The following is a 26,291-nucleotide window of genomic DNA, read 5'->3' as shown; positions in this document are numbered from 1 at the left end:
CATTTTGTGGAACATGCTGGCATTGGTGAGCAAAAGATAAGTAAGGTTAAATATCCTAACGGATTTGAAATCCAGAATAGAGACTTTTTAAAACGTCATGCAATGGAAGAGGGAAAAGAATGCCAGGCTGCCTGTAAGTCAAGTAAATCACCTGTCCTTTCTATTTCTGAGTTTCTTTAAGTGAAAAATGGAAGTACTATTCCCCTTCTCTTCCATCCTCAAAGGGTGATTAGGCAATAAAATGAGATGACAGATGCAAAAGCACTTTAAAAAGGTATGGAAGTAAAATACTATTGCTTTTCACTGTATGAGAAGGAGGTCCATGGTCTGTCTCCAGAAGGAAAACATACAAAGCCATTCATGTTAATTCCCAGGGGAGACAAGTTCTGAAAACGATTTACCGCAAGCTGGTGTGAGAAAGGGAGAGAGAAAAAGGGAAAAGAAGAGAGATAGAAATGGAAAGGAAGAGAAAGGGAGAGAGATGAGAGGGGGAGAGAAGGAAAGAGAGAAGGAGAAGATGAGAAAGAGAATGTGAGAAAGGGAGAGACAGAGGAGGGAAAGAGAGATGAGAGAGAGAGTGTGTGTATGTGAGAAAGGGAGAGATAGAGAAAGAGGGAAAGAGAGAGATGAGAGAGAAAGAGAGAGACAGAGAGAGAGGGAGACAGAGAAAAAGAGAGAGATGAGAGAGGGGGAAGAGATGGGGAGAGAGGGGGGACAGAGGGGAAGAGAGAGTGAGAGGGAGAGGGGGAGATAGAGAGGGGGGAGGGGGGGGAGGGGGAGGGAAAGGGAGAGAGGGAGAGAGAGAGAGGGAGAGAGAGAGAGAGATTTTCAGTATACTTTTCTTACCACAAGGACATGTTCCAGTAGATCCAGGTATCCCAAGGTGCACTCAGTTCCATATCGCAAAGCTCGGGCTTTCACATCTTCAGCAACATCAGCATGATATGAAGCTTGCTAAGGAGAGAAAGGAACAGAGACCTTAAAACAAGAACCAATTATATACCGATCAAAGCAGAGAAAGGAAGTTCTCCCCTAAATTCATATGCTCATAGAGGTAGAAGTGGCAGGGATAGAGATCTCAAAGACCATTTAGGTCAACCTTGTCATTTTACAGATAAGGAAACCAAGGTCTGAGGAAGATGAAATACCTTGCTCCTGGTTCCACAGGTAATATGTGTCAAAGTCAGGATCAGAACCCAGGATCCTGACTCCGAAACTCTTTCCGTTGGACCACAGTGAATTTTAAAATCTAATTTCTTAAAGATATTGACATGGCCGAGGGGGAGAGAGGTTTAGAGGGAGATCTATAAGCTTTACTTTGAATTATTAAGGAAGTGGTTCTCAAAAGGGAGGAAAATAAAGGGTCACACTGTGAATTATTTTTATGGTCACTGGATAGCTGACCATGCTATCCAAAGATTTAAATCAAAAGTCAGAAATCATTTAGAGAAACTCAACGGCCTTTGGGTTAGGAATAGGAAGACATTAATCATTTAACGTAGGATTTATTTTTTATTTATTCAGAACATCAATAAAGATAGAAATTTAGCAATTACTCTGGGTAAGGGAATCCTACGAGAACAGTAGACTCTGAGGTTGTTCTGAGTCCCTTATCTGAAATCTGATGGTGCTTGATTCCCTTATTTAGTTCCTATTATAGAGGTGAATAAAATAACAGCTTTCAGGAGAGAAAGAGTAGTGTGAGTGAAACAGACACTTTCTCCCAGAGTTGTAATAGTGGGTACAAGGGCTTGTTCCATTACAACAGGATTTAGTTTTCACTTTCTTTTCTTTCTTTCTTTTTTTTTTTGAGAAGAGAAGGCAAGGCAATTGGGGTTAAGTGATTTGCCCAAGGTCGCACAGCTAGTAAGTGTGTCAAGTGTCTGAGGCTGCATTTGAACTCAGGTCCTCCTGACTCCAGGGCCCGTGCTCTGCTCACTGCGTACCCTAGCTGCCCTTTGCTTTCTTTTCAAACTGAAATTGAAGGGTTACTTATGACTCCAGTCACTTGTTGCTAAGCCACTCACCTTAGCTTACTGCCAACAGCCTGAGCCCTGGGAGCAGGCTAATTAATGCTTGCTTCCGTCTCCCACTTATAGAACTGTGAAATCTCTTCATCTATCCCTATACCTTGCACTTTAAGCAGAGGTGGATTTCTGAACTCCTCAGTGAAGCAGAAAAAAAAAAAAGCCAGGCACTGGAAGCTGGGGTGGGCCTAGGAATAAGCTGGTAAATGTTTAACAAATGTCTCTCCAGAAAAAATAAATGTACCCATGATACCCTTTAAAATCTGCATCATTTACATTATTTCCACCACTCTCTTAAAATCAACAAAACAATGATTTGTAGCATTTGCTCATTTCTAAGGGGCAAACACACTGAAAATTGAACAACTGGGTTTCCTGGTGAGCGGCTTACATGTGGGTGGGCCTCAAGTGGAGTGGGACAATGGTACCACAGAATGTTAGAGAGGGACATGTCCTTAAAGATCATCTCATTCAGCCCTCTCATTTTACAGAAGAGGAAATAGAAGCCAGAGAGGACTGGGATATAAACATAGACCACCCAATGACTTCTGCAAAACACAACATCAGGCTAAAGATTCTCATAGAAGCAAGGGAGCTTAGGGTTGGAGTCAATGAATGCTTGAGTTCAAACCCCAGCTCTGTAATACTCTGGTTATGTGACCCTATAATGGCTCAGGGCCCAAAACTATATGTTAATGACTGCTTTGGGAGAGGGAGTTTCTCCAATGAGACTTTTTTATACCTATTAAATCACAGGTTTGGAACAAACAAACATAGCTTTGGAACTCATTCATGTGTCATTTAATATATTCAGGAGCTAGGCTGAGCAGTGGATTCGGTGCTAGCTAGATCTGGAGTCTGGAAGACCTAAGTTCAAATCATGTGTCATACACGAACAAGTCACTTAATTTTTTTTAGCCTCAGTTTACTCATTTTTGAAATGAAGGTAACAACAGCATCTATCTCATAGGATCACTGAGAGGATCAGATGAGAAAATATATGCAAAATGCTTTGCAAACCTTAAAGCAATAGATAAATGTGACTATAAAATAGGTCCAAGGTAATCAAAGACCTTCCCAAGTTTATACCAATTGTAAGTGACAGAGCTGGGCTACTCTGACTCCAAATCTAGTGACTTTTTTCAGAGTATCATGATGCCTTCTAAACATTTACAAATGGATGAGTTCCAAGTAGAAAGGCTTCTTTGGGACTCTGTCCAAAGTAGCCCTTTGGTCTTTTTTTTAGGAGGACATTCCCCCCAGAGTTTTACCAGATAATTCAAGAAGGATAAATGATTTTTCAAAATGTAACACAAAATATAATCACAGAAAAGCAAACAATACGTAACAAAGTACCAGCTTCAAGAACAGTTGGTTCTTGTTTGTTGTGGATGTGCTTCTGGGTTGTATATAAATTGAATTTTTGTAAATTGAATCATATGTGAAACGCACTAGAGAAATGTGCCATTTGAAAAAAGAAGCCTGTGAAACAGTCTCGTCACAAAATAGACACTTTCTTTGCAATACAAATAATTGTCCCTTAATTTATCCATTTTCTAAATTCAGGTTTATGTATAGTAGGTTTGCTTAAAGCAGGATGTTCCTGTAAAAACATGATGATACCATCAAAATTTTGTTCTCTGTGCAGGGAGAGACAGGTTCTGGGTAATTATTGCACTTGGTTCTGTACAACGGCATGAGATTTTTCTAGGCAACAGCTTTGCCTTTCTCATGACACTTCCTTTGCGTAATTGAGACATTAGTCTGATGTAACAGAAAGACCACCGGACTGGAACTCAGCAGAGTAAGACACAGCTGACTTGTCACTTTTGGCAGATAGAATGCTTAGTGGATAGGGCACCAGGCCTGGAGTTAGCAAGGCATGGGTTTGAATTAAGCTTCAGACACTTACTAGCGGTATGACCCTGGGCAAGTCACTTCACCTGTCTGCCTCTGTTTCAAAACGGGGGTAAGAGTAGCTTCTACCTCCTAGGGAAGTTGTGAGGATCAGATGGGATGATATTAGTAAAACACTTAGCACAGGGCCTAGCATATAGCAAAAGAACTGAATAACTGCTTCTTTCTTTCTTGGGCAAGTCGGCTGACTTTTCAGTCCCAGTCCCTCAAATATAAAATGGGGGAATCTTAATCAATAGTCTCTAACATCTCTTTAAAATACAAGGCAGTGTAGAATGATGGAGTAAACTAATCTGGAATTTGTTATGGATAAGACGCATCTAATTTATGTGTATGATTACTGGAAAAAAGCTGACCATGCTACATTCAATTAAAAATAAAGAATAATTTAAAGAAACTCAGATTTTTGTGTTAGCAACTTAACTTAGGGGATGAAATTAATCACTTATTTTTTTTTTAAAAATTATATTTTATTTGCTGCAGGGCTCCAATAAATGTAAAAGGAGATCCAGCATTTACTCTGCGTAAGGGAATCCTAGGCAATCCTTAGGTTAGTTCTAAGTCACTGATAAGTCTGATGGTGTATTATGCCCTTAACTTTACACTCTAGAGGTGAATCACAAAGCAGGTTGCCTCCTATGTTCTCTACCTCCTGTTGATATCCAATACCTTCATTCTGCTGGCAGGTAGCAAAGGTGCCCCCTTTCCCCATGGTGTTCTATCTTGGGATAATTAGTTTAATCCATTATCCTTTACCAGGAACATATCTGCATTTTAACAAGGGCCATCTGGATAAAGAACATAAATAAAAATACCCTGCTAGCTCAAGGAAGGGGGTGGGGGTGGGGTGAGGAGGGGAGATGGACCTTTCAGTGCCTCTTAAATCACACAGGTAGGTAGTTACCTACAAAGAGAGTCTACCATGGTCATTGAGAGATCTCACACCCAAAAGATAATGGAGAGGCCCCATGCTTGTCAAGTGTATGCAGACACATTACAAACTAAAAATTTTGCAGTCTAAATTTCCATATATCTATATCCATCTAATATGCATTACGTACTATATATGTATATTTTTATTACATATTACATATGTATACACACACACTAGAAAAAAAAGGGAGATTTTGTTTTCTCTCTCTACGCACACATACCCAACAAATACTCCTTTCTGACCACAAAAGATCACAGTCTCATCATCCTTCTCACCCTGGAAGATCACTCTATCCCTATGGTTCCTTCCTCTGATTAGTCAGTTATTTCACGAATCTCCATTTTAAGGAAAGTTCCCTGGCCAGCCATGTTCACTCCTTTACTCCTCTTTGAGAATTCCACTCCTCATTCTCTGGGCTTTCACCACCCCCCTTCCCTCCCCACCTCCTTCCTCTTCATTTTTTTCTTTAGGTGTTGTCTTCCCCTATTAGAATGTAAGGACCTTGAGGGCAAGACTATCTTTCTTTTGCTTGTATTTGCATTCACATTGATTAGCAGAGTGCCTGGCATACAGTAAGCACTTAATAAGAGCTTGACTAGAAAAGAAGGTTTGGCTGGTCACATGGCAAGGGAGAACAGTCTATAAACTCCTTTGGTATCCAGCTAATATCAAGGGAGCCAGAAATAAGCCCCTGGCACGTTGGATGAACCCCTTTGGGATGATTTACAGGAAGATATAAATAGGAGTCCTTCAGAGTATAAATGGGTTGTAATCAATCACTCTGAGGCATAACCAATCAATCAAGAAGCATTTAAGAGTCACATATTATGTGCCAGAGACTGCTTACATTCTATTGACCTACATGAATGAGATTCAGGTGTATACACTGAAAGAACCCTTTCCCCTCAATCCCAATCTGTGGCTATATATTCCTTTATCTTCTTTACACTACCAGTCACAAATGAGCAGCTGCTTTGGGGATGTGGCCACATCCTGAGAAAAGCCTTCTATGATCAAAACCTTAGCGTTACCTTTGCTTCTTTCTTTCATCTCACAGCCAAGTAATTACGAAGGCCTATTGATTCTGTTTCTAAAATATTTCTCATATCCAACCCCTCTTCTTTATACCCAATGCTATCACCCTATAAACAGGCCCGCAACATCTCCCTCCAACATCCTGCCTTGGCCTTTTCACACATTGCATTATTTTCTACTTCTCTACTTATTATGACCACTGTGCATTCAGTTGTGTGTGTGTGTGTGTGTGCAAAAGCTCAATCCCTTAATTATATCCCTGCTCCATGAGAGCAGGAGTTGTGTTCTATCTAAACTTTGTTATCTTAGCACTAAGAACCTAGAACAATATACCAGGCACTTAAAGGTTTCATGGATCTAAGAGACACTACCAGACTTGGAATTTTACCTTCTTCATCCTGAAACAAATTTCAAATGAACTGCCTACATTCAGGGAGAATTTTGATTCTCGCTGGGTCGATCATTATTAAAGCGCCGGCACACAGGACTATTATTTTTCAGTATTTATTAGCTGGTGCCAGTCAGCTTGTTCAATTTTGAGCACTGTGAAGATTTTCCCAGAGAGTCCAACCAGACTTCTTTCCTGGACCACTTTGGCAAGACTTCACTGCCAGGTTCCAGGATCAATGATTCTGATTACCAATTATTTGTCTGCATACGTACACAGCCATATCTAAAAACTAAATATGTTATATTTTGTTACACATGAGAAGCAGGAAGGTATATGTATAGAGAGCTGGGTTCAAAACCTGCTTTTGACACATACTGGTCCTCAGTAAGACACCCAATTTTTAGTGCTCTAGGAGTGCTCCACTTTTCTCCAAGAAAAGTTCCAATCTACATTGGAAGTTGCTTATTGGGAGCTCCCTACATCAATGGAATCCCAGGTCCTACCCAAAGACAGCAAATGTGTACACAGCATGTATATGTATACCCAGTCCTTCAGCTCTTCTAAAACCTAAGGACGCCTGGGCCTTGCCATCTACCTCACCACTAGGCCCACAGGACTTCCAGGCCTTTCCATGTACCTTGCAGCTAAGTTCCTTTTTATATGTCATCCCCTCCAAGTAGAGAGTAAATTCTGGCTCATCTTTTCTATGCGTATCCCCAATGTTTAACACAGGGCTTGGCTTAATAAGCAACAGCAACATTAAGTTTTATTTAGTAATAATAATAAACTTGACTTAGTAACTGCTTAATAATTGCTTTTCCATTTATTCACATACACAGGCACATAGACAAATATTTGTACATAGACATACACGCCTTTTAAGTTTCTCCTATTTTCTTAGCAAGATAAAACAAGGAAGGCTCCCAGTATATTGGGTGTACTTTTTGTGATGACCTTATAGGATGGGATGGACAAGAATCATATCAGATGGGCAGGCATGGAAGGGCTGCCGAATCCCTCAAAATCATATTCATTATTTAACTCTAGGCCACAGTGAAGGCATCATGGTATAGTGGAAGAGCAATCAGATTTTGGTCCTGATTCAGATACTTAATAGCCATGTTATTTTAAACAAATCATATTCTTTCTCTGGGCTTCAGCTGCCTCACTGGAGACATAAGATCTGATTGCCAAGGTCTCTTCCAGTTCTAATGTTCTATTCTGCTTTGCTAATAATAACTTGTCCAAAAGAAAACACAACCTACAAGCAAGCACCTCAAGCTATATCACCATGGCATTCGGCTTTGCCTACATTGGATTTCAAAGGAAAATACAGGTCCTTAAAAGCATCCTTGGAAGCATCAAGACTTTCAGAGGTCTCTAGAGCTTTACATAGTGCTGTTTTTCCATCAACTTTGTTAAACAACCTAAATATGTGAGTTTTCAGACTGTCCTGTAAAGCTTGAATTTTTAACCATGTCCTGCAAAGCCAGGCTAACCTTTCCATCCAAAAGCAAGTCTACAAGAATTTATCAAGTGCTTACTTCCTAATGCCATGCGTTAGGCATTGTGCTAAGTGCTGGGGATTCAAAGATGGAAGTGAAATAACACCTGCCCTCCAGAAGCTTACACTCCCATGGGGGAGACCACAGGCATACATATAAATGTATACATAATGTACAAAAATGAATACAAGGTGGTTATGGGAGAGCAGGCACTAGTGCCAGGAGGGATCGGGAAAGCCTTCTTCTAGAGAACACACTTGAACTGAGGTTGGAAGGAAGCTAGAGATTCTAAGAGCTAGAGATGAATATAAAGGGCATTCCAGGCATGGAGGACAGTGCAAAAGTAAGGAGGTGGGAGATGGGGTACTATGTGTGAGGAATGGCAGGCTAGATGCCAGAGAACATGCAAGGGACAAATTTGCAAGGAGAATAGAAAGGGAAGAAGGGGCCAGTTTATAAAGAGATTTAAATGCTACACAGAGTAGTTTATATTCGATCAGGAGCCACTACAGTTTGTTGAGCACAAAGGTGACCCATGCTTTAGGAAAATTACTTTGGTGGCTGTGTGGAGGATATATAGAACAGAGAGAGGCTTGAGGCAGGGAGAGCTCATAGGAGGCTATCACAATAGTCTAGGTGAGAGGGGATGAAGGTGGCCTGAACTAGGGTAGATGTGGTAGATAGAGAAACTACAAAAATTGGCAATGAAATGAGATGAGTGAGAGTCAAGTATTGAGGATATACAGAGCTCATGAACCTAGGTGACTGGAAGAATGGTGCTCTTGATAGGAAGAAGGATGGGTCTGGGAAGAAAGAGCTGAGTTTGAGATGCCTCAGAACATCCAAAACATCTATTTGACACTTGGTACTATGAGAAGCTAGATGGTGCAGTGTAGAGTGCTGGGCCTGAAGTCAAGAGGACTCATCTTCCTGAGTTCAAATCTGGCCTCAGACACTTACTAGCTGTGTGACCCTGGGCAAGTCACTTAACCCTGTTTACCTCAGTTTCCTCATCAGCAAAATGATCTGGAGAAGAAAGTGGCAAACCACTCCATTATCTTGGCCAAGAAAACCCTGAATGGGGTCAGGAATAGTCAAACACAACTGAAACAACAACAACTGTGAGACTGAAGCTCAGGAGAGAATAGATTTGGACATATAGATCTGGGAGACATCTACATAGAGATGGTAACTGAACCCTTGGGAGCTGATACCAACAAATGAGAAAATGTAGAGAGAGAAGAGAAGAAAGCCTAGCATATAGTCTTGGGATATGCTCAGTTAGTGGGTAGGATGTGAATGGCAAACTAACAAAGAAGCCTGAGAAGGACCAGTTGGAGAGGGAGGAAGAGAACAACATCAGGGGAACCCAGAGCGAGGAGGGAAAGCTCAAAGGGAGAGAGGGATTAAGGGTGTCAAATGCTGCAGAGAGATCAAGGAAGATGCACACAGAGAAGGTTCCCTTAAGGTGACTTACAAATCACCAGGGACTTTGGAGAAGGCAGTTTCAGTGGAGTATTAAAGTAGGAAGCCAGACTGGAAGGGGTTAAGAAGACAATCTGAGGAAAAGTGGATCCACATGGCCTTTTCAAGGGGGTATGGCTGGGAAAGATAGAAATATAAGACAAATAGTCCACAGGGATGGTGGGATCCGGTAAGAGTTTTTGAAGGATGGGGGAGACTTGGGCATTTTGGAGGAAGATATCAGGGAAGGAACCAATAGAGAGGAAGATACTGATGACTGGAATGAGACAGATATGATGGTGAATACAATCTACTAGAGAAGGTGGAGAAGATGGGATCAAAGGAACATGTTGAGAGGGTTGACCTTTGGCAAGGAGGAAGGCCATGGCTACATCAGAGACTAGAGGAGAGGGCGAAATGGTGGGAAAAGCTAAATAGGGATAGCACTGGTTAAGAGTCACTTAAATTTTTTTTTTTACTCTGTCTCTCCATTTCTGGAGACCTAATAAATAGAGAAACAGATGGAAAAAGCTGAAATCTTTTCCATCTCAATCAGTGAATCTATTTTTCCTTTGTTTCGGTGCCCCTATGCAGAACTTAGAGATAAGATTCATTCACTATTGAACTTAGAAGTATTTTGAGGATTACTGGCTGGGGGGAGGGGTGGGGTCAGGTTTTGTCAGGCAAATAAGCTATCCTCCAGGTGTGAATAGCGGTAGATAGTAATAATGATGCTAATGCCTTCCAGTTATGTAGTAGGGTTTCTAAAGTGCTTTGTAATACATCATCTGCCCCTCAACATGATAACTTCATGAGACAGTACTCTAAGAATCAGGGCCTTCACTTTACAGGTGAGGAAACAGGACCAAAGTGGCTTTCTTCAGGTCAAATAGCTAGGAAGAGACAGAATCAGAACCCGGGTCATTCTGACTCTCCCCACTATGCCCTTTGCTACCTGTTCTTAAGGCTAGGCTGATACCGTTTGGCACAATGGAATAGTAATTCATTTGATTGCTCTGGGAAAAAAATAAACCATCACCATAAAAAACAAAACAAAACAAAAAAAACCCAAAACCTTAACAGACCTCTGAAAACATAGGATCTGGTCTACCTTCTACAAAGACGCCTGATTGTCAGAAGGATCTGAGTTCAAATCTGGCCCGAGATGCTTCCTGGCTGTGTCACCCTGGGCGAGTCACTTAACTTGCCTACCTCAGTTTCCTCAGCTACAAATGGAGATAATACTAGCACCTCCCACTCAGGGTCGAGGTGAGGATGGAGTGAGATAACGTTTATAAAGCACTTTATGCTATCTACACGCTGCTGTTGGTGGTGGTGGTTGTTATCATTATTCTTGGGCAACATATCCTTACCACCACTGATGCTGCCTAGGCCGACATCCACTCAGTCAGACCTAACTGTCAGGAACATGGTTTGAGTTCTCTTTGGACTCCACCGAAAGGTTGCTGGAGTGTAGACTGCATTAGCTATGATCCAATATTGAAGCAAAACTATTTTTATGGACTGGCCTGTACGCCATAATATACAAAACAGTTATCATGATGCTGAGTTGGAGACAAACAAAATGCCCATCAACAAATTATTCTTCTTGTTCCTGAGGATCATGACCAGTGAGCTGTCCTGCCCCGAGATAACCTGTGCTCTATGCAGAGCACACCTGAGTTCCAAAGCAAATCCAAGATCATCATTAGGTACCACAGAGGTGGTGCAATCCTTAATGCTCCTACTTTTGTCTCTGGCATTTGGGGAGGCAGGCATTCTGTAGAATGTAAGGTCTCTGAGGACATAAGTATTCCTTTTAAACTTTGTATACCCAATACCTAGCATACTGCCTCGTACATAACAGATGTTTAATAAATGTTCACTGAATGGAATTAATCGAAAGAACTAATGGCTGGGGGTTGGGAGGGGAGTCAGAAGACTTGGGAACTAGTCTAGGCTCCACTGCTAAAAAACTGTATGACCTGAGGCTAGTCACTTAGCCTCTAAGGACAATACTCATTCCATAAACGTTTATTCAATGCTTTGCACTAAATGCAGGGAATACAAAAAGAGGCAAAAGTCCCTGCCCTCAAAAAGTTTACAGTCTAATGAGGGAGATAACAGGAAAACAAATATATACAAAGCAAGCTATATACACATAGGATAAATAGGAAATTTTTAAAAGAGAGAAAGCACTGGAATTAAGAGGGGTTGGGGAAGGCCTCTGGTAAAAGGTGGGATTTTCTCTGGGATTTAAAGGACTCCATGGAGGTTGGTAGTTGGAATGGAGAAGCGAGACATGGGGAACAGCCAGAGAAAATGCCCAGAGACAAGAGACAGAGTGCCTTATTTGTGGGACAGGAGGCCAGTATCACTGACATGAAGAGTAAGGTGTAAGGAGGCTGTCAAAAGGGGGTAAATACCTTCTCTTCCTCCTTCATAGGGAAATCAAATATGATGGAACGAATAGTGCTTTGAAATAATAAAAATGTTACATACCTGTCAGGTGTTGTTATATGCATATTGGCAAAATATTGAGTGGGAGAGAATAAAAATTCATGCTTGGCTCATGAGAAATACCCTGGATCCTTACTCCGGGGTCACCACAGACACTAACTTCTCAACCACTGCACCTTCTTCCCACCCCTGCTTCCCCTCTATTCTACTGTCACCACACTTTCTTCTGCATCCTGTTAGCTCCTTCACTGCCTCTCTCCAGGGATATGTACCCATGGCAAAGGCATCAAACCCTGTACAATGCTGGGAGTATTTTTTTTTCTTTAAGTCAGCTTTATCACTGAGCAGCAGCAAGCAACAAACCCAATTGTCTCTCTGATCTGTGGTTCGTGCTTCTTGTAACATCATTCTATATGAGGCATTGACCAATCTTAATTAAGGAAGCCTAATAATTAGGATCCAAAGAACCTCCCAGAAACTTAATCACTCAATCCACAAAAAGCTCCAGCGTCTGAGGCAAGCACACTTTGTGCGAGCCTGTCTCTGAAGCACTGCTTTGCTACCTCAAGTTTTTTGGTGTTTTAGGTGAAGGAAAAATGGACAACAGGGAGAAGATGGTTCATCGTAATTTCCAAATGTCCAAACTTTCGTGGTCATCGAACATAAACATACATGCTTTCACGTGAGGCTGAGGGAAGGTAGTAGGAGACGCTGGAGAGATGTTTAAGTGAGAAACCCCTCCGTCAGCAGGCTGCTTTCTCTGTGCCTGGCTTTTCCCAATGGATATAGAGGGGCAGGAGTCACTTGGCTACTCTCACACAAAGCCTTCCCAGCCCTGCTTTTAAACTGGTGACCAAGGCAGCCAAGTGGCCAGATAATGATCTGTACTCTTGGGGCCCTGTGGCAATCTAACTAAACAAAGTATTAGAGACAGGATGAACAGTGAACTTTAGAGAAAAAGAATAAGAGTTAGGTAGAATCAGTGGACTTGGCTAAGTATTCCCCTGTAGCCAGGAACACAGCTCATGTTTCACAGCTTTCATTAAGAACCTATTTATCTTTTTTAGAATATTATTTAATATTTTATTTTCCTCCCAATTACATGTAAAAACAATTTTTAACATGTTTTTTTTTTAAATTTTGAGTTCCAAAGCGCCTCACTCCCTACCTCATTGAGAAGGCAAGCAATTTGATAGAGAGAACCTATTTATCTTAAAAATTAATGATCAATGCTTCCAAATCACATTTCCTCATGTTATCACTCTTCACTAATTGAACTTTCTTTCCTGGGTACTACAGGGAAAGGACATGATGTTCGACAACCGAAATATATAAAGACTTTTTCAAATGAAGCAGCCGTTAAATTTCTCATCTCCCTTTTCCTGCTCCATATATTTCTATTCAATTTTAAAAATGTCTTAAAAATTGAGGAAAATTTTTTTTAACAAAATATTCTTTTTTTTTTGGTTCTGATGTAATGTTGTTTCAAATTTTATTATTCTGGTGCTACTTGGGAATCTTCAAGGAGAAATTGTGAAACACACTGAACGTTCAAGGGTTTGGGGTTTGGGCACTGTTTCTTCCCCACCTTCCAACAAATGACCATAAAAATTATTTTGGTAGCCTTCTAGCTGCCAAAGAACCTACTTCCCCTTGAGTCAGCAGCAGTTCTGATCAAGTCCACCTGTGATGAAGTAGCTTCCAGTCCCCCCCCATTTAATTTTCCTTCTACCCTCCCTTGCCCATGAAAACCAAGGCTTTGAAACAGCTCTCACACTGGGGAGCAAGGAGCTAATTTTTGTGAACAAGCTGTTGTGACTAGTAGTTTATCTGGCATAGCTTCAGCATAGCTCCTCAAAGTTATGTTTTGTTCATCCAAACCACTCCCTCACAGAGTCATCATGAGAGCTCTGCTTGAGGAAAGGGCTTCTCTACACTGTGAGAAGGACAGTTACCAAGTAATTTTTAAGTTGGGAAACCTGGTTCTGAGAGCATTTAAAGCCCATTAACTACAATTCTCTGGGTTTCTTCGGCCTGGCTCTTTTGTAAGAAGAGGTTTCCTTCTTAGTTAGGAAAGAATGGAAAATAAGGAGAATGGGAGGATTAAGTTGGCAAGTCAGCACCACAGCCATTCTCGAGCACAAAACTACCTCAAAGTAACAGGAGAATTTCCACGTGCCACAGAAGACCTGAAGTTACAGGTTTAAGGACTTCTGCTACCTCCCTCCAACTCCACACCCTGAAACCTAAACAGTGCAGTCACAAGTGAAAATTGCCTATTAATAAAAATCCCTGCCAACGTAGAAGCAAGGCGAAGCAAATCTTTACCTTACAAGCTGTTAGCATGTCAGACACTGCTTTTCGGCTCAGATTTGCAGTAGCAATCACATCCTCCTGTCTGCACGAGTTCCCAGCGGCCACGGCTTTGGCAGTCGCCATAGTGATGCCCTTCGTCATCCTTATCGATTCTTCAGGTGATGATGTCTTTTCTGGTACTTCCTTTGACTGAAATACCTGGAAGGTAAGAGAAGAAAGGGGGGAAAAACAACCCACAACTTATTTTTCTCTTTGCCAGGCCACCGCCCGGTGCCTCAAAACAGATGCAGCAATTGGAAGCAACCTTCAAATGGCAGGAAATTAGAAATTTAATTTGAGTACAGTAATATCATTCTTGCTTGTCAAGACTCTAGCCCCGATAAGCCTCTAACACCTACACAGGGAACAAGCCGAGGAAGGCATGCGGAAAATGTTAACCCGTTCGGCTACAGGAACTGACACCCAATATTTGTCATTTAAACTGTCCCGGGAAGGTAACTGTTTTAGTTCCCCATCCTTTTCTTTCATCCATTCTGGTGCCCCAGCAGCCCTTCAGACCATGCAATCCCTGAGATTTGTTTGTGGATCGCAGGGCAGTGCTGACCTGGATGCATCTCTGAGGACTCATGTATCTGTCTTTAAAGGGGTGTGGGGTTGGGGGAAATGAGGCTTTGAGCTGACTCTATTCTTAGCCTCTCTTACAAATATAACTGCATAATTGTGCAGAGGAGCTCAAGTCGAGTGAGCTATGGTGACACTGTGAATTATTTAGCAACACATACATCTTTAGAGATGCTGAAATAAATTAACCATGGTAAATGTATATCCTACTTTAAAGCTGCACCAATCAATCACATCAAAGACTGTGGGGTGGGTGGCTGTTTTGGGTTTGTATTCTTATGTCTTTTTTTCTAAGGTTGATTATGGATGCCACTCATTTTGTACTGGATATTAGTTACCTAAGAAAAGGATGAGCATCCAGATAGTACTTGACTGATGCCAGATTTATTGTTTTGCGGTCTTCCGGACCCCATTTGGTATTTTCTTGGCAAGATCCTGGAATGGTTTGCCAATTTCTTCTCCGGCTCATTTGACAGATGAGGTAACTGAGGCAAACAGGGTTAAGTGACTTGTTCAGGGTCACACAGTTAATAAGCATCTGAGGCTGGATTTGAACTCAGGTCCTTCTGACTCCAGGACTAGCACTCTATCCAGTGGGCCACTTGGCTGCCCTAATCCCAGATTAGTGAGAGTTTATCTCAGGATCTCAAGGAAGTAGTTTTCTAGAGGGTTTCCCTTGGGCAGGCAGAGGAAGAGACCAGGGGTTCCACAGCAGCATGTCTAACTCAAGCATCATTCCAGTGATGGAGGGGTAAAAAAAACGCGAGAGGTCCAGGAAAATAGCCTAGGACTGTAGGGGACGTGTAGGTGTATTCAGGAGACAATTTCTACATGAACAGAGCCCTCCTTTTTCAGACTCTTAGGGAAACTTCAGGCAAGCACAAAGACTCCAAAGTCTTGGCATGATTCTGAGCAGTAGTTCCTAAGTATTGTCTGGCAGCAGCAAATGCTGTATTTTCACTTTATCCATTCAAGTACAAACTTAATACAAAATCAACTAGTGTCTGAACAATTAAATAAGATTAAGTCAAGGGGGTGAAAGTTAGTGCCTCCCAGGCAAATACTAATGGCATCTCTGCTTTCTAATGCTAGGTGTTTGAGTTGATTTTATCACAGGTGAATAACCAAGTCACAGAAGAGGGAGAGGAGGGTCATATGAGTACAGCTGAATTTATGTCCAGATTTCTTTTTAAAAAAGGATCCAAAAGATTGTTGGTCCATTTTCAGCCAACTCCTCCTTAGTAAAATTAGGACAAGTTAGTGAATGACAGGGAACAGTGAGAAAAGAAAAGAGGAGGAGGAAGAGCAGTAGGTACATTTACAAGATAGTAATGAACCAAAATCTCTTTCTCTGCTGTATAATCGAGTCAGAGAGAAGATATTGGAGCATATTTCATGTCTGAAAGGCACGGGGGCCATGATGTTAGGTACACTGTATGACAGCACCACCTACAAAGAGATGGAAACGATTTTTAAGGGTAAAGTTTCTAGGTGACAATTATTTGGTTCTTTACCGTTAGCTCTTGTTTTATGTACTCAATGGTGGCTTCCAGAGCCCTGGTGCCTCTGGTGGCTTCATCTTCCACAGCTTTCACTGTCTTGAGGAGAGATGTGACATTTGTTACCATCACCTAGAAAGGGATTAAGAAAAAGAGAGAAGAAATAGTATGTGGGTTGAGGACTTTTCCCTAGGGGAGTGACAGTAAGTCACAAATTTGATGAAATCACAAATATCTGAAATATTGCTGCACTAGCAAGAAAACTTCCACTAAGGTTCTACTTTGATTTGTCTACATAATCTTCAGACTGGGACAAATATCAATCATCAATAAATAAACATTTTTTAAAAAGTGTCTACTATGTGCCATGTACTGTGCTAAGCACTAGGATACAAAGACAAAAATAAAATGGTCCCTGCCCTCAAGGAGCTTACATTCCTTTTTTTTTTGAGGCACTCGGGGTTAAGTGACTTGCCCAGGGTCACACAGCTGGTAAGTGTCTGAAGCCAGATTTGAACTCAGGTCCCCTTGACTCCAGGGCTGGTGCTCTATCCACTGTGCTACCTAGCTGCCACAAGCAGCTTGGAGTCTAATGAGAGTGATAATATAAACATATTAAAGAATATATACAAGGTAGTGTGGGGAGAGGGGAGGAGATCACAAAAGACTTTCTGTATGAAGTGGCACCTGGGCTGAATCTTGAAAGAAACCAGGGATTACAAGATGCAGAGGAGTGAGAACCAGTACAAAGACACAGAAATGGGGGTATCATGTGTGAGGTACAGCAGGTAGTGAGCCTGTATAGCTAGGTGGTACAGTATATGGAGGGGAATAAATGTGAGAAGGCTAGAAAGAAAGAAAGGGGCTAGGTGGTCAAGAAATTTAAATGGGAGAAAGGTGTTTGTATTTGGTCCTACAGGTATCTGGGAGCAACTCGAGTCTATTGAGTGTGTATGTTGAGGGGGGAGGGGGAGATACAGCCAGATTTGAGTTTCAGGACAATTATTTTGTTGACTGTGTGGAGAATGGAATCAGGTGGAGAAGCCTGAGGCAGAGAGTTCATTCAAATAGCAATAAGCCAAGTGAGAGGTGAGTAGGGAGTTAATTAGGGTGGTATTTGTGTGAATGGAGAGGAAAAGGCATATGGGAGAGATCTGTCAGCTTAGTGGATATACAGGGTGAGTAAGGAATCAAGGACGATCCTGAGTTTCTGAACCTGAGTGAATGAAGGTAGTGGCATCCTCACCTGTGATAAGGAAGAGGGTGTGGCTTTGGGGAGGAAAGATGATGGATTCTGCTTTGTACATGGTGAGTTTGAAATGCCTTTGGAATATCTAGTTTGCAGAGTTTAAAAGGTAGTTGGTGATGCAGGTGTGCAGTATAGAAGAAAAATTAGGGCTGGGTATGTAGACGTAGGAGTCATCTGTATAGAGATGACAGCTGAATCCTTGGTGGGGGGGTTGGGGGGGGGAAGGGGAGGAGATGGAGGGTGATAGGATCACTGAATAGGACAATGCCCAGAGGAAAAGAAAAGGCCCAGAGTCTTAGGTATCATTGTAGGCAACCAAAAACAACTAAAGAAAATAACCTAAACTCACTGTTTTTTCATTGAAAAAAAATGGATGTGTATCTTATTCACTCCTGTATTCTTCATCTTTCCATCCTTCTATAAGAAATGTGAATTTTTTTTCTCCTTTTGCTTAATTCAGTCAATCAACAAATATTAATTACATACTTATTATGTGTCAGGCACTATGCAGGGTGCTGGGAATATAAATATAAGAGGCAGTGCCTATCTTTAAGGAGATTACATTCTAGTAAGAGGATGCAATATGTTCCAAGATAAATAAATAGGATATATGCAAAGTAAATACACTGTAAAATGAAATAGGAAGAGGGGTAATAACAACTGGGAAGGCCAGGAAAGGCCTCTGGTAGGAGGTTGTACTTGACCTGAGCCTTGAAGGGAGGTGGGGGTTCTAAGAGGTGGAGGGGAGGAAGGAGAGCAAGGAAGATGAAAAATTCATAGAGGCCAAACATAGAGTGGAATGTCATGTTTGCAGGATAGAAGTAGGAGTCAGGTAAAGCCTCACACGAGAACTCTGGCAAATTTCACACTGAGAAGTCACAAAGTGAAAGATGGACCAGATATAAATAGGTGTATCAGTTTAGCTTAATAAAGGCCTACAACACATGCATAAAAGTCAGCTAACCTGGAAGTCAATACCACTTTTAATCATTCAAAGAAACCAAGTGCTTGTTGAGCTTTCCAGGACAAGAGGTGACCAAACATGCTTCCTTTCTAATTTTCTTCCATCACAGTCTTTGGTTTTGGTCTTTCCAAATATGTGTATGCCTGAGTTATAAATGTTGATGAATCTCTAATATAGTGACCAGGTAAGAAGAATTAACCGGGTGATGAAAAAATCACCCTTTTTTCAGTATGTGTTAAAAAGGATTTGAGTGAAGGAACATGTTGATCTTTTTGGGGTTCATGTGAAGTTTTCATGTAGGAAGTTGATAAAAAGGAAAATGGCAAGTGTTGGAGGGGCTGTAGGAAACAGGCACGTTCATGCAGTTTTGATGGAGCCATGAGTTAGTACTGCTGACCCGGAAAGCAACTATGCCCCCCCAAAGTTAGTAAACTGTGCACAGACTCTGACCTAGCAATATCATTATGAGTTTCATACCCCAAGAAAATCAAAGAAAAAAGGTCATATGTGTACAGTTCTTTTGTGGTTGCAAACAACTAAAAACTAAGGAATTGCTAATTAATTAGAGAATAGTGAACAAATTATGTAATGGAATACTATTGTGCTATAAGAAATGGCAAAGGGGGGCACCTTGTGGGTCTTAATTGGACTCTAGTGAAGGGCTTAAGAAGACTTGTATGAACTGCTGCAGAGTGAAGTGAGAAGAACCAGGGAACTAATTCATACTGCAACAACAATACTGTAAAATGGATAACTCTGAAAGACTTCAGAACTTTTAATGGTCAAGCATAGCTCCAGAACCAATGATCAACCATGACTCCAGAGGTCCAATAATAAAGAATGCTTCCCACCTGATGACAGAGTAGTGATGGTGTAAATATGCAGAATGAGACATTTTTGGACATAGTCAATATAGGAATTAATTTTGTTCGATTATGCAAAAGTTTGCTGCAAGTTTTTTTTTTAATTTGTTGGGGGAAGGGGGAGTAGAGGAGTTGGGAGACAGAGAGAGAAAATATTTTGTTAATTGAAAAAAAAACTTTCCATGCAACCTCCTGATGAAAATTATAACACTATTTTATGCTCTCATTTTCACCTGGCATCAAACCAAGGATTATCAGCCTTAACCTACAAATTCAGTGACTTGGCATGCTCATTGCTCACCCTGAAGGGCAGGGAAGATGTTAACTGATGTTTCTTCCCTGGGCTTCTACCTGAACAACAAAATGCTAGAATAGCAAAGTGATGCTTGTGACAGAGCTACTTCTGTGTTAAACTTGATATAAGTCAGGCTGTGATGTTGACAGTGATCACACAAAGAGCTAAATAAATCACTTTAATGGGTTATTTTTGTCACCAGAAAGACCGTGTTGCTAAAGATAATTTCAAATGCAGAGAGAACAAGACTGGAAGGTTTTAACCAGGCAATAGTACCATGCTACAAATAACCAGGCCATGGAGGAAAAAAAATGACCCCTAATACAAATAAATGCCTGAATGAATTGCCATTTGAAAGACAGGTTAGGGCAAAAAGGAAGCCCCTCGTCTACCTTGGCTGCACCCTTGAGTTGGTACATGGATGGATCATCAGCTGGCTTGCTGGCAGCTCCTTTAGTAGCACCAATAAGATCAGAAAGGGCCTTGGCCACGTCTTTGATGGCATTGATCAGTACCACCTAAAAGAAAGGAGCCACAAAAAGAGAAGGAGGAAACACTCACATCACAACCCCATCTGTCTTCATCCTATCAAACACGAAGGATAGGCAGATACCACGACTGGGCAGAGGGAAGGATATCTTTTTAAAATAAAAATGTTTTGTTGGGACCTGTTATTTCAATGATCCTAGGAACTTTCAGAATGGAAATTCCTCTCTAATTTCTAGCCTTCAGAGAGACATCTGGGAAGCACGTACCAAAGGTGGGGCCTTCCTGACTCTAAGACCAATGTTTTCTTCACTACACTGTGCTGCTTTTCAATAAAAACAGCACAGCTAAATGTTTTTTAGCCAGTGGCTTTGCTGACCTGGCCTCATTTCCTACAAAGGGATTGAGATAGATAAGCAGTCATTATGACTCAATACCACTCTTACCTCATGAGACCAAATAATTTGATATATACACTAGCATGCTCTTTCACAAAATGCATTATGTTAATCTGTATTATTCCATGGTAACTGTAACTACTTGATACAATGGGCCACGTTTTTGCAACATTTCTTCCCTTCCCTTAACCAGTCTTCCATCTTCCTTTCACAAAAAGAGTGCCAAATTTCTGGGCATGAAGAAAGGGTGGATGTTTCGTTTGTTTCTATTGACTATGTGCTCCCCTTACTGTCATGGGGGCACTGGGTGGTATTACTGCGTGACTGGAGATTTAAAAAGAAGTGGGCAAAAGGGGGTCACCAGCTTCCTACTTTTCCTTAACTACTGAGAACTTCCCAACCAACTAGTGATTAGTAACATTGGGGAGAGTTCTACACTGGCCATTTTCCACAAGGATCAGGACAATACCTCCTGGGTGTTTCCAAAAGGTTGGGAGTCCACAGAAAGGCAACAAAGTACCCTAAGTAGCACCTGGAAACTTGTCATCATCTACCTTAAACTGAATTCTCACATTTCACCTTTGAAGTTAGGCTGGCCCTACATTTTCCAGAATTGAAAACACCAAAACAAATGGACGCCAATGTGTGGCTCTAATTCTGGTTATCAAGTTATAGTCTTTCAATCCTCCATGGGGTAAAAGCAATACCACAGGAAGGGATTGTGAGAATACTTAAAATTCCACAGGGCAGCCAATTTGGATTCTGATATTATCAAAAAGAAATCCAGCAGGGAAAAAAATTTGCAATTTAAGGAATGTTTCCCCTCAGAGCTATGCTCCATTAGAGGATGTCAGAGGAAGAAAGGGGCACAGCCATTTGGGGAAAAGTTGCTAGTGCTTTATTAACTAACTGCAATCATTTATTAACAATGCAAACACCTTTTGCTCTCTGTCATATAAATAAAAAGCTCTTGTCTGTTATGAGCCATCTGAACTAAAGGGATGGACTTGTGGAGAAGGATTTAAGAAGCTAAGTCTGAAGAGTTTACCACCTGATAGGCTGGAACTAGCCAAATAAACAAGAATGAGCGATAACTTTTCTTGGAGGCTTTGAAATGGTTAGCTGTTCTATGAACCTGCCTCCATTTAAGAGAACACAAGTGAAAATTCTAGAGCTGGGACAAAACCTGCAAGGTCACTGAGTTCACTTTCCTCTCCCAAAGCCAAATATGCATGAAATCATATATTAACTTTATGTCTTGTTTTACTTTCAGAGATCTGAAGACAAGGCTTGGTTATTTTGTATAACTAAAAAGGCCATGCCCACAGACACAGGAATAGGATTACAAACCAAGAACTGGAAGGCTATCTATTATTATATAGCTGAGGAAACTGAAGCCCAGGGAGGTTAATTAAGTTCTTATATTCAGATGCCCCTGGTAATTCTCATACCTGGGTCTCAGGATCATCAGAACCTAGGCTGGCTGCTCCTAGCTTCACCACCTCGGCAAGTTGGGTGATGGTGGCCGCCGATGACTGAGCTGCTTGGGCCAGTTTATCTTGAGTTGAAGCGGCCCCTGACACCAGTAATTTTGTATCCTCCACCAAGGCCTTTGCTGTCTTCAAAATGTTCTCCCTGTGAGCAAAAATAAGGCAGAAGAGAATGAAGGGGTGATGGGCAACTTGTTGACTGTGTAGGGCTCAAGAAAAAAGTATGGTCAAAGGCTGAGATACCCATCAGCCAAACCATGGTGCCCACAAAGAGCCAAGACTTTAAGAAGCAATGCTTGAAGAAAGCTGTGGTCAGCGGAGGATTCTGCACAAAAGGATTTCCAGAGAGAGAAAGAGTGGGGTGGGGGAGGGAGGGAGAGAGAGAGAATGAGAAAGAGAGAAGGCAGGAAAGGGGGGAGGGGGAGAAAGGTGGGGGGGGGGGTGGAGAGAGAGAGAGAGGGAGAGAAAGGGAGAGAGAGAGGGAGGGAGAGAGAGGGAGACAAAAAGGGGGAAGGAGGGAGAGAGATGGAGAGAGACAGAGAGGGAGGGGGCGGGGAGGGAGGGAGGAGGGACAGAGAATGAGAATGAACCACCCTCTAGAAGGGATGGAGAAGCTGCCAACTAACAAGTAGCAAAACATGAAAAATCTTGATTTTAGATCTGGAAAGTACCTTATTGGAGATCTAGTCCAGCACCCTCATTTCACAGATAGGCAAACTGTGGCCCAAAGAGGTTAAGCAATTTGCTTAAAGGCCATACATCAAAGTGGCAGAGCCTAGATTTGAATCCAACTGCTGACTCCAGATTCATCATTTTTTCCATTTTGCCATGATCCAGAGGCACAAATTCACATAGCCAAACAAGCTTAGGTGCTGTACCAAAGTGACTTGCCCAGGGTTATACAGCTAGTATGTGTCTGAGGTCATATTTGAACTCAGGTTCTCCTGATTTCCGGGCTGGCGCTCTATCCACTGCCCCTAGTTCTCTCTTTAAAGCCCAATATAACCACCAATGGAGGGATTTCTGTGTGTGTGTGTGTGTGTGTGTGTGTGTGAGACATCCTTTCTCACAAGCTAAGAAATGAAACACAAGACACTTAGCTCAATGTATGAAGTCAGACAAGTGGGGCTGGAAGAGGACCCAGGGGAGCCATATGGACAGGGCTGAAGTTCTCCACTATATTCTATGTTGACATTTCTAAACCAATGGCAGGAGGTGAGCCTGGGAGGAAGAAATGGTGGGAATTTTTTCATCTTTCCATGCCCCAGGAAGCAGGATCAGAGATGGAGTGGGGTACATAGTAGCTGTGTTGCAAGAATGTAGCCTCTAGCAGCACACACAGAATTCTGACAGCTCTAATTTGGGAAGTGCTGCAGGAATGTGTATTCCTTAGCTGCTGTTTAAGATCCCAAACTGCTGACCCAGGCAAGGAAAAGAGCTTAGGTCTTGAGCATCACTTCACCAAACAAGTTCACACCCCAAGTTTTCTGGCCAATTCGTTTCTCTATGTACAATTGCCATGTGGTTACCAAGAGAATGAGTTACAGGAATGATTTCCTGTTTTCCTGAGTGAGAATGTCATACTTCACTGGAGCAGGCTTTATTTGGGTTGTGAAATGGAAGGCTCAAGAAATTATTCTACTTTTAACTCTAGTAAATAGGATTTATTTTGACGATTTGGCTTGCCCTACTTATCTGACTGCTTTCCTTTCTCCCTAACCCCCTTTCTAGTCCTCTTCAGAATCATAATTAAGCTTTTTGCCTCCTGGGCTGCCTCTCTGGAGTGAATTTCAGAATTCTCCCAAGGCAAGTAAAACTCAGTCTTGACTGTCACCATCACCTCTGGGATGGCCACCGTTTTGTCTTCAACTCTCTGTACCAGCCCTCCCCCCCTTATTTTGACCAAGCCCTGACCTGTGGTCAGCAAAGGTTTCATTGTTCTCAGCGTTGAGGGTCCCAGCTGTTGCAAACATGATGGTCGTATCCAGATCAGCAATGATGCCTGACACAGCACTGGCCGCTGTGATGCAAGCCTGAGTTCCTTTATTCCCTGCTTGGAGGGCAGACAGAACCAAAGAAACCTGGAAATCAGAAACAAAGGAAACAAAAAGAGGGGCAAAAGAAATTACCCAAAGATGAGCAAAGACTTTCCACTGTGAAGACGATGCTCGTCATCTCTAAGGTCTCTTCCAGTCCATGAAATCATACAGTGGAAAAAGCATTGGTTATGGAGTCATAGGACCTGGGTTCAAATTCCGCTTTCTGATACTGACAACCTGTGGGACCTGAGGCAAATCATTTGTATTCTCTGGGCCTGACTTTCCTTATCTTTAAAACAAAGGGATTGGCCTCTATACAGACTCCAAGCTCCCTTCCAGTTGTACATCTATGTTCCAATGATAAATCTATGGATTTGTGGTTCTAGATCACATTTGAAGTTAGGCAAGAAGGAATATTCACAGTTAGGATACCCTAATAGTTTGGTCCAGGGGTGGGGAACCTGTGGCCTTGAGGCCACATGTGGTCTTCTAGGTCCTCAAGTGTGGCCTTCTGACTGAATCCAAACTTCACAGAACAAATCCACGTGTGTCCTCGAGGCTACAGTTTTCCCACCCCTGGTATGGTCATTTCAGACTAGGTGGACAGAATTAACTTCTCCTTTGACCTTGTTCTTTACAGCTCTGCATTAACCAGTGCAAGGCTGGCATTTGTGTTTTGTGTCCTGGGATGCCTCTTGATCAGAAATGAACCATGGTCAAGAAGCAGCTGCATGTGCTTTGGATGTAAAGGAGCAGCTCCTCCCCACACCATAGGAATGATCAGCATTCTAAGCACTTATCTTTTCTAATAGCCTGGCAAAAGGAAAAGCTTCCCTTGATCGAAGAAATAAGAATTTCAATCATCTGGCCATATGCAGCATAATAGACAATACAGGAACTAGCCGCATTCATTTCCATATCACCGTTGTAACTTTTAGGCAGTCTATGCTGGTGCTCAGTAGCATGGTATTCATCTCCTCTTTAGTCATTTGTCACAAAGAATCTCTTTTTAAAAATTTTCAGGTTTGAATTTTCTCCCTCCATACTCCAGACTCCTTCCTGGCCAACTGAGAAAATGAGAACAACAAAGCCCCTGTATAGACAAACAAAGCAAATTCCTGCTACGGCCACGTCCCGGAAAAAAAAAAGTCTCAATCTGCATTCGGAACCCAACACCACTCTATCAGGAAGTGGGCAGCATCTGGAATTGTGGTTGGTCACTGAGAAACAGAATTGCTTAAAAAAAAATCCTCTCCATACTCCCTCCCCCAGACACTTCCACCACAAGGGAATTAATGTGTGTTTTTAATCACAGATTGTGACATGGAGACACAAGGAAGAGCAATTATGATAACCACTTACAAAAAAGAACAGATAACATTCTACCACATGCTTACTTATGCACATGAACCCTTTGAGAATGATGGGTAATTTCCAATGAAAAAACAAATGACAACAGGAGGTAGTAAATGCACTAGGGGAGGGCAGGAAGGTACACTGGAAAGAAACCTGGGCTCGAAGTCTGAAAATCTGGACTCGAATTGCACTTCTGAGACTTTCCTTTTCCATAAAATGGGAATAAGAATATTTATACTGCCTCCCTCACAAAGTTATGAGGATCAACTGAGATAATGTACATAAAATGCTTTGTAAATTGTAATAGAAATGCTTGCTATTATTAATGAGAAGCAGTAAGAACACAAACAAGAGTTTGAGAACCATATTCATAACATAATGCCACTGTCTAGTGTAGGGATTCTTTTTTTCTTTTTATCTATCTATTCATTTATCCACCTATTTATTTATTTTCAACATTCTTTTTTTTTTAAATTTTGAGTTTCCAAATTCTCTCCCTTCCTCCAGCCCCTCCTCCACCTATTGAGAAGGCAAACAGTATGATATCAATTATCAATCACGAAGTCAATAGTGCAGGGATTCTTAACCTGGGGTCTGTGAACTTGAATTTTTTTGTTAACTGAATTTCAATGTAATTTGTTTCATTTTTAATCTTACGTAATCTTATCACAGGTATTTAAAAACATTCATCTGAGAGGGGTCCATAGGCTTCACTGCCAAAAGGATCCATGATAAAAATTAAAAAAGAAACAAAAAACCCAAACATGATGGACCCCTGGTTTATTAGAATAAATACATGAAAGGACAGGAACTTAACTTGACAGCATGCAGCTGACAATGGTTGCAGCATGCTTGGGGATGATGGCTCACTAGTCACCACAGCAATGCCAATCCATCAATGAGGACATTGATCAAGTACCCTCTGTGTGCAGAGCCTTGAAACACGCTGCATCCAGGTAGAGAACTGTTACCTTTTCTCATG

At 41.7% G+C, this 26,291-nt stretch overlaps 1 protein-coding gene across 1 annotated transcript in view; it reads right to left on the bottom strand.

Annotated features, from left to right (window-relative positions):
• Positions 1-26,291, bottom strand: part of TLN2 (talin 2) — a 268,344-nt gene that overhangs the window by 50,554 nt on the left and 191,499 nt on the right. Inside the window, exons 44-49 of the mRNA XM_036734916.1 lie at positions 23,829-23,995; positions 21,876-22,059; positions 19,933-20,058; positions 16,185-16,301; positions 14,062-14,247; positions 847-954 (exon numbers count right to left, since the gene is read on the bottom strand). Of these exons, the coding sequence (XP_036590811.1) occupies positions 847-954; positions 14,062-14,247; positions 16,185-16,301; positions 19,933-20,058; positions 21,876-22,059; positions 23,829-23,995 (888 nt within the window). The remainder of the gene's footprint in view (positions 1-846; positions 955-14,061; positions 14,248-16,184; positions 16,302-19,932; positions 20,059-21,875; positions 22,060-23,828; positions 23,996-26,291) is intronic.

Source organism: Trichosurus vulpecula, chromosome 8, assembly GCF_011100635.1.
Source record: "Trichosurus vulpecula isolate mTriVul1 chromosome 8, mTriVul1.pri, whole genome shotgun sequence".
Classification (NCBI taxonomy): Eukaryota; Metazoa; Chordata; class Mammalia; order Diprotodontia; family Phalangeridae; genus Trichosurus; species Trichosurus vulpecula.
This window is presented reverse-complemented; position numbering and strand designations above follow the sequence as displayed.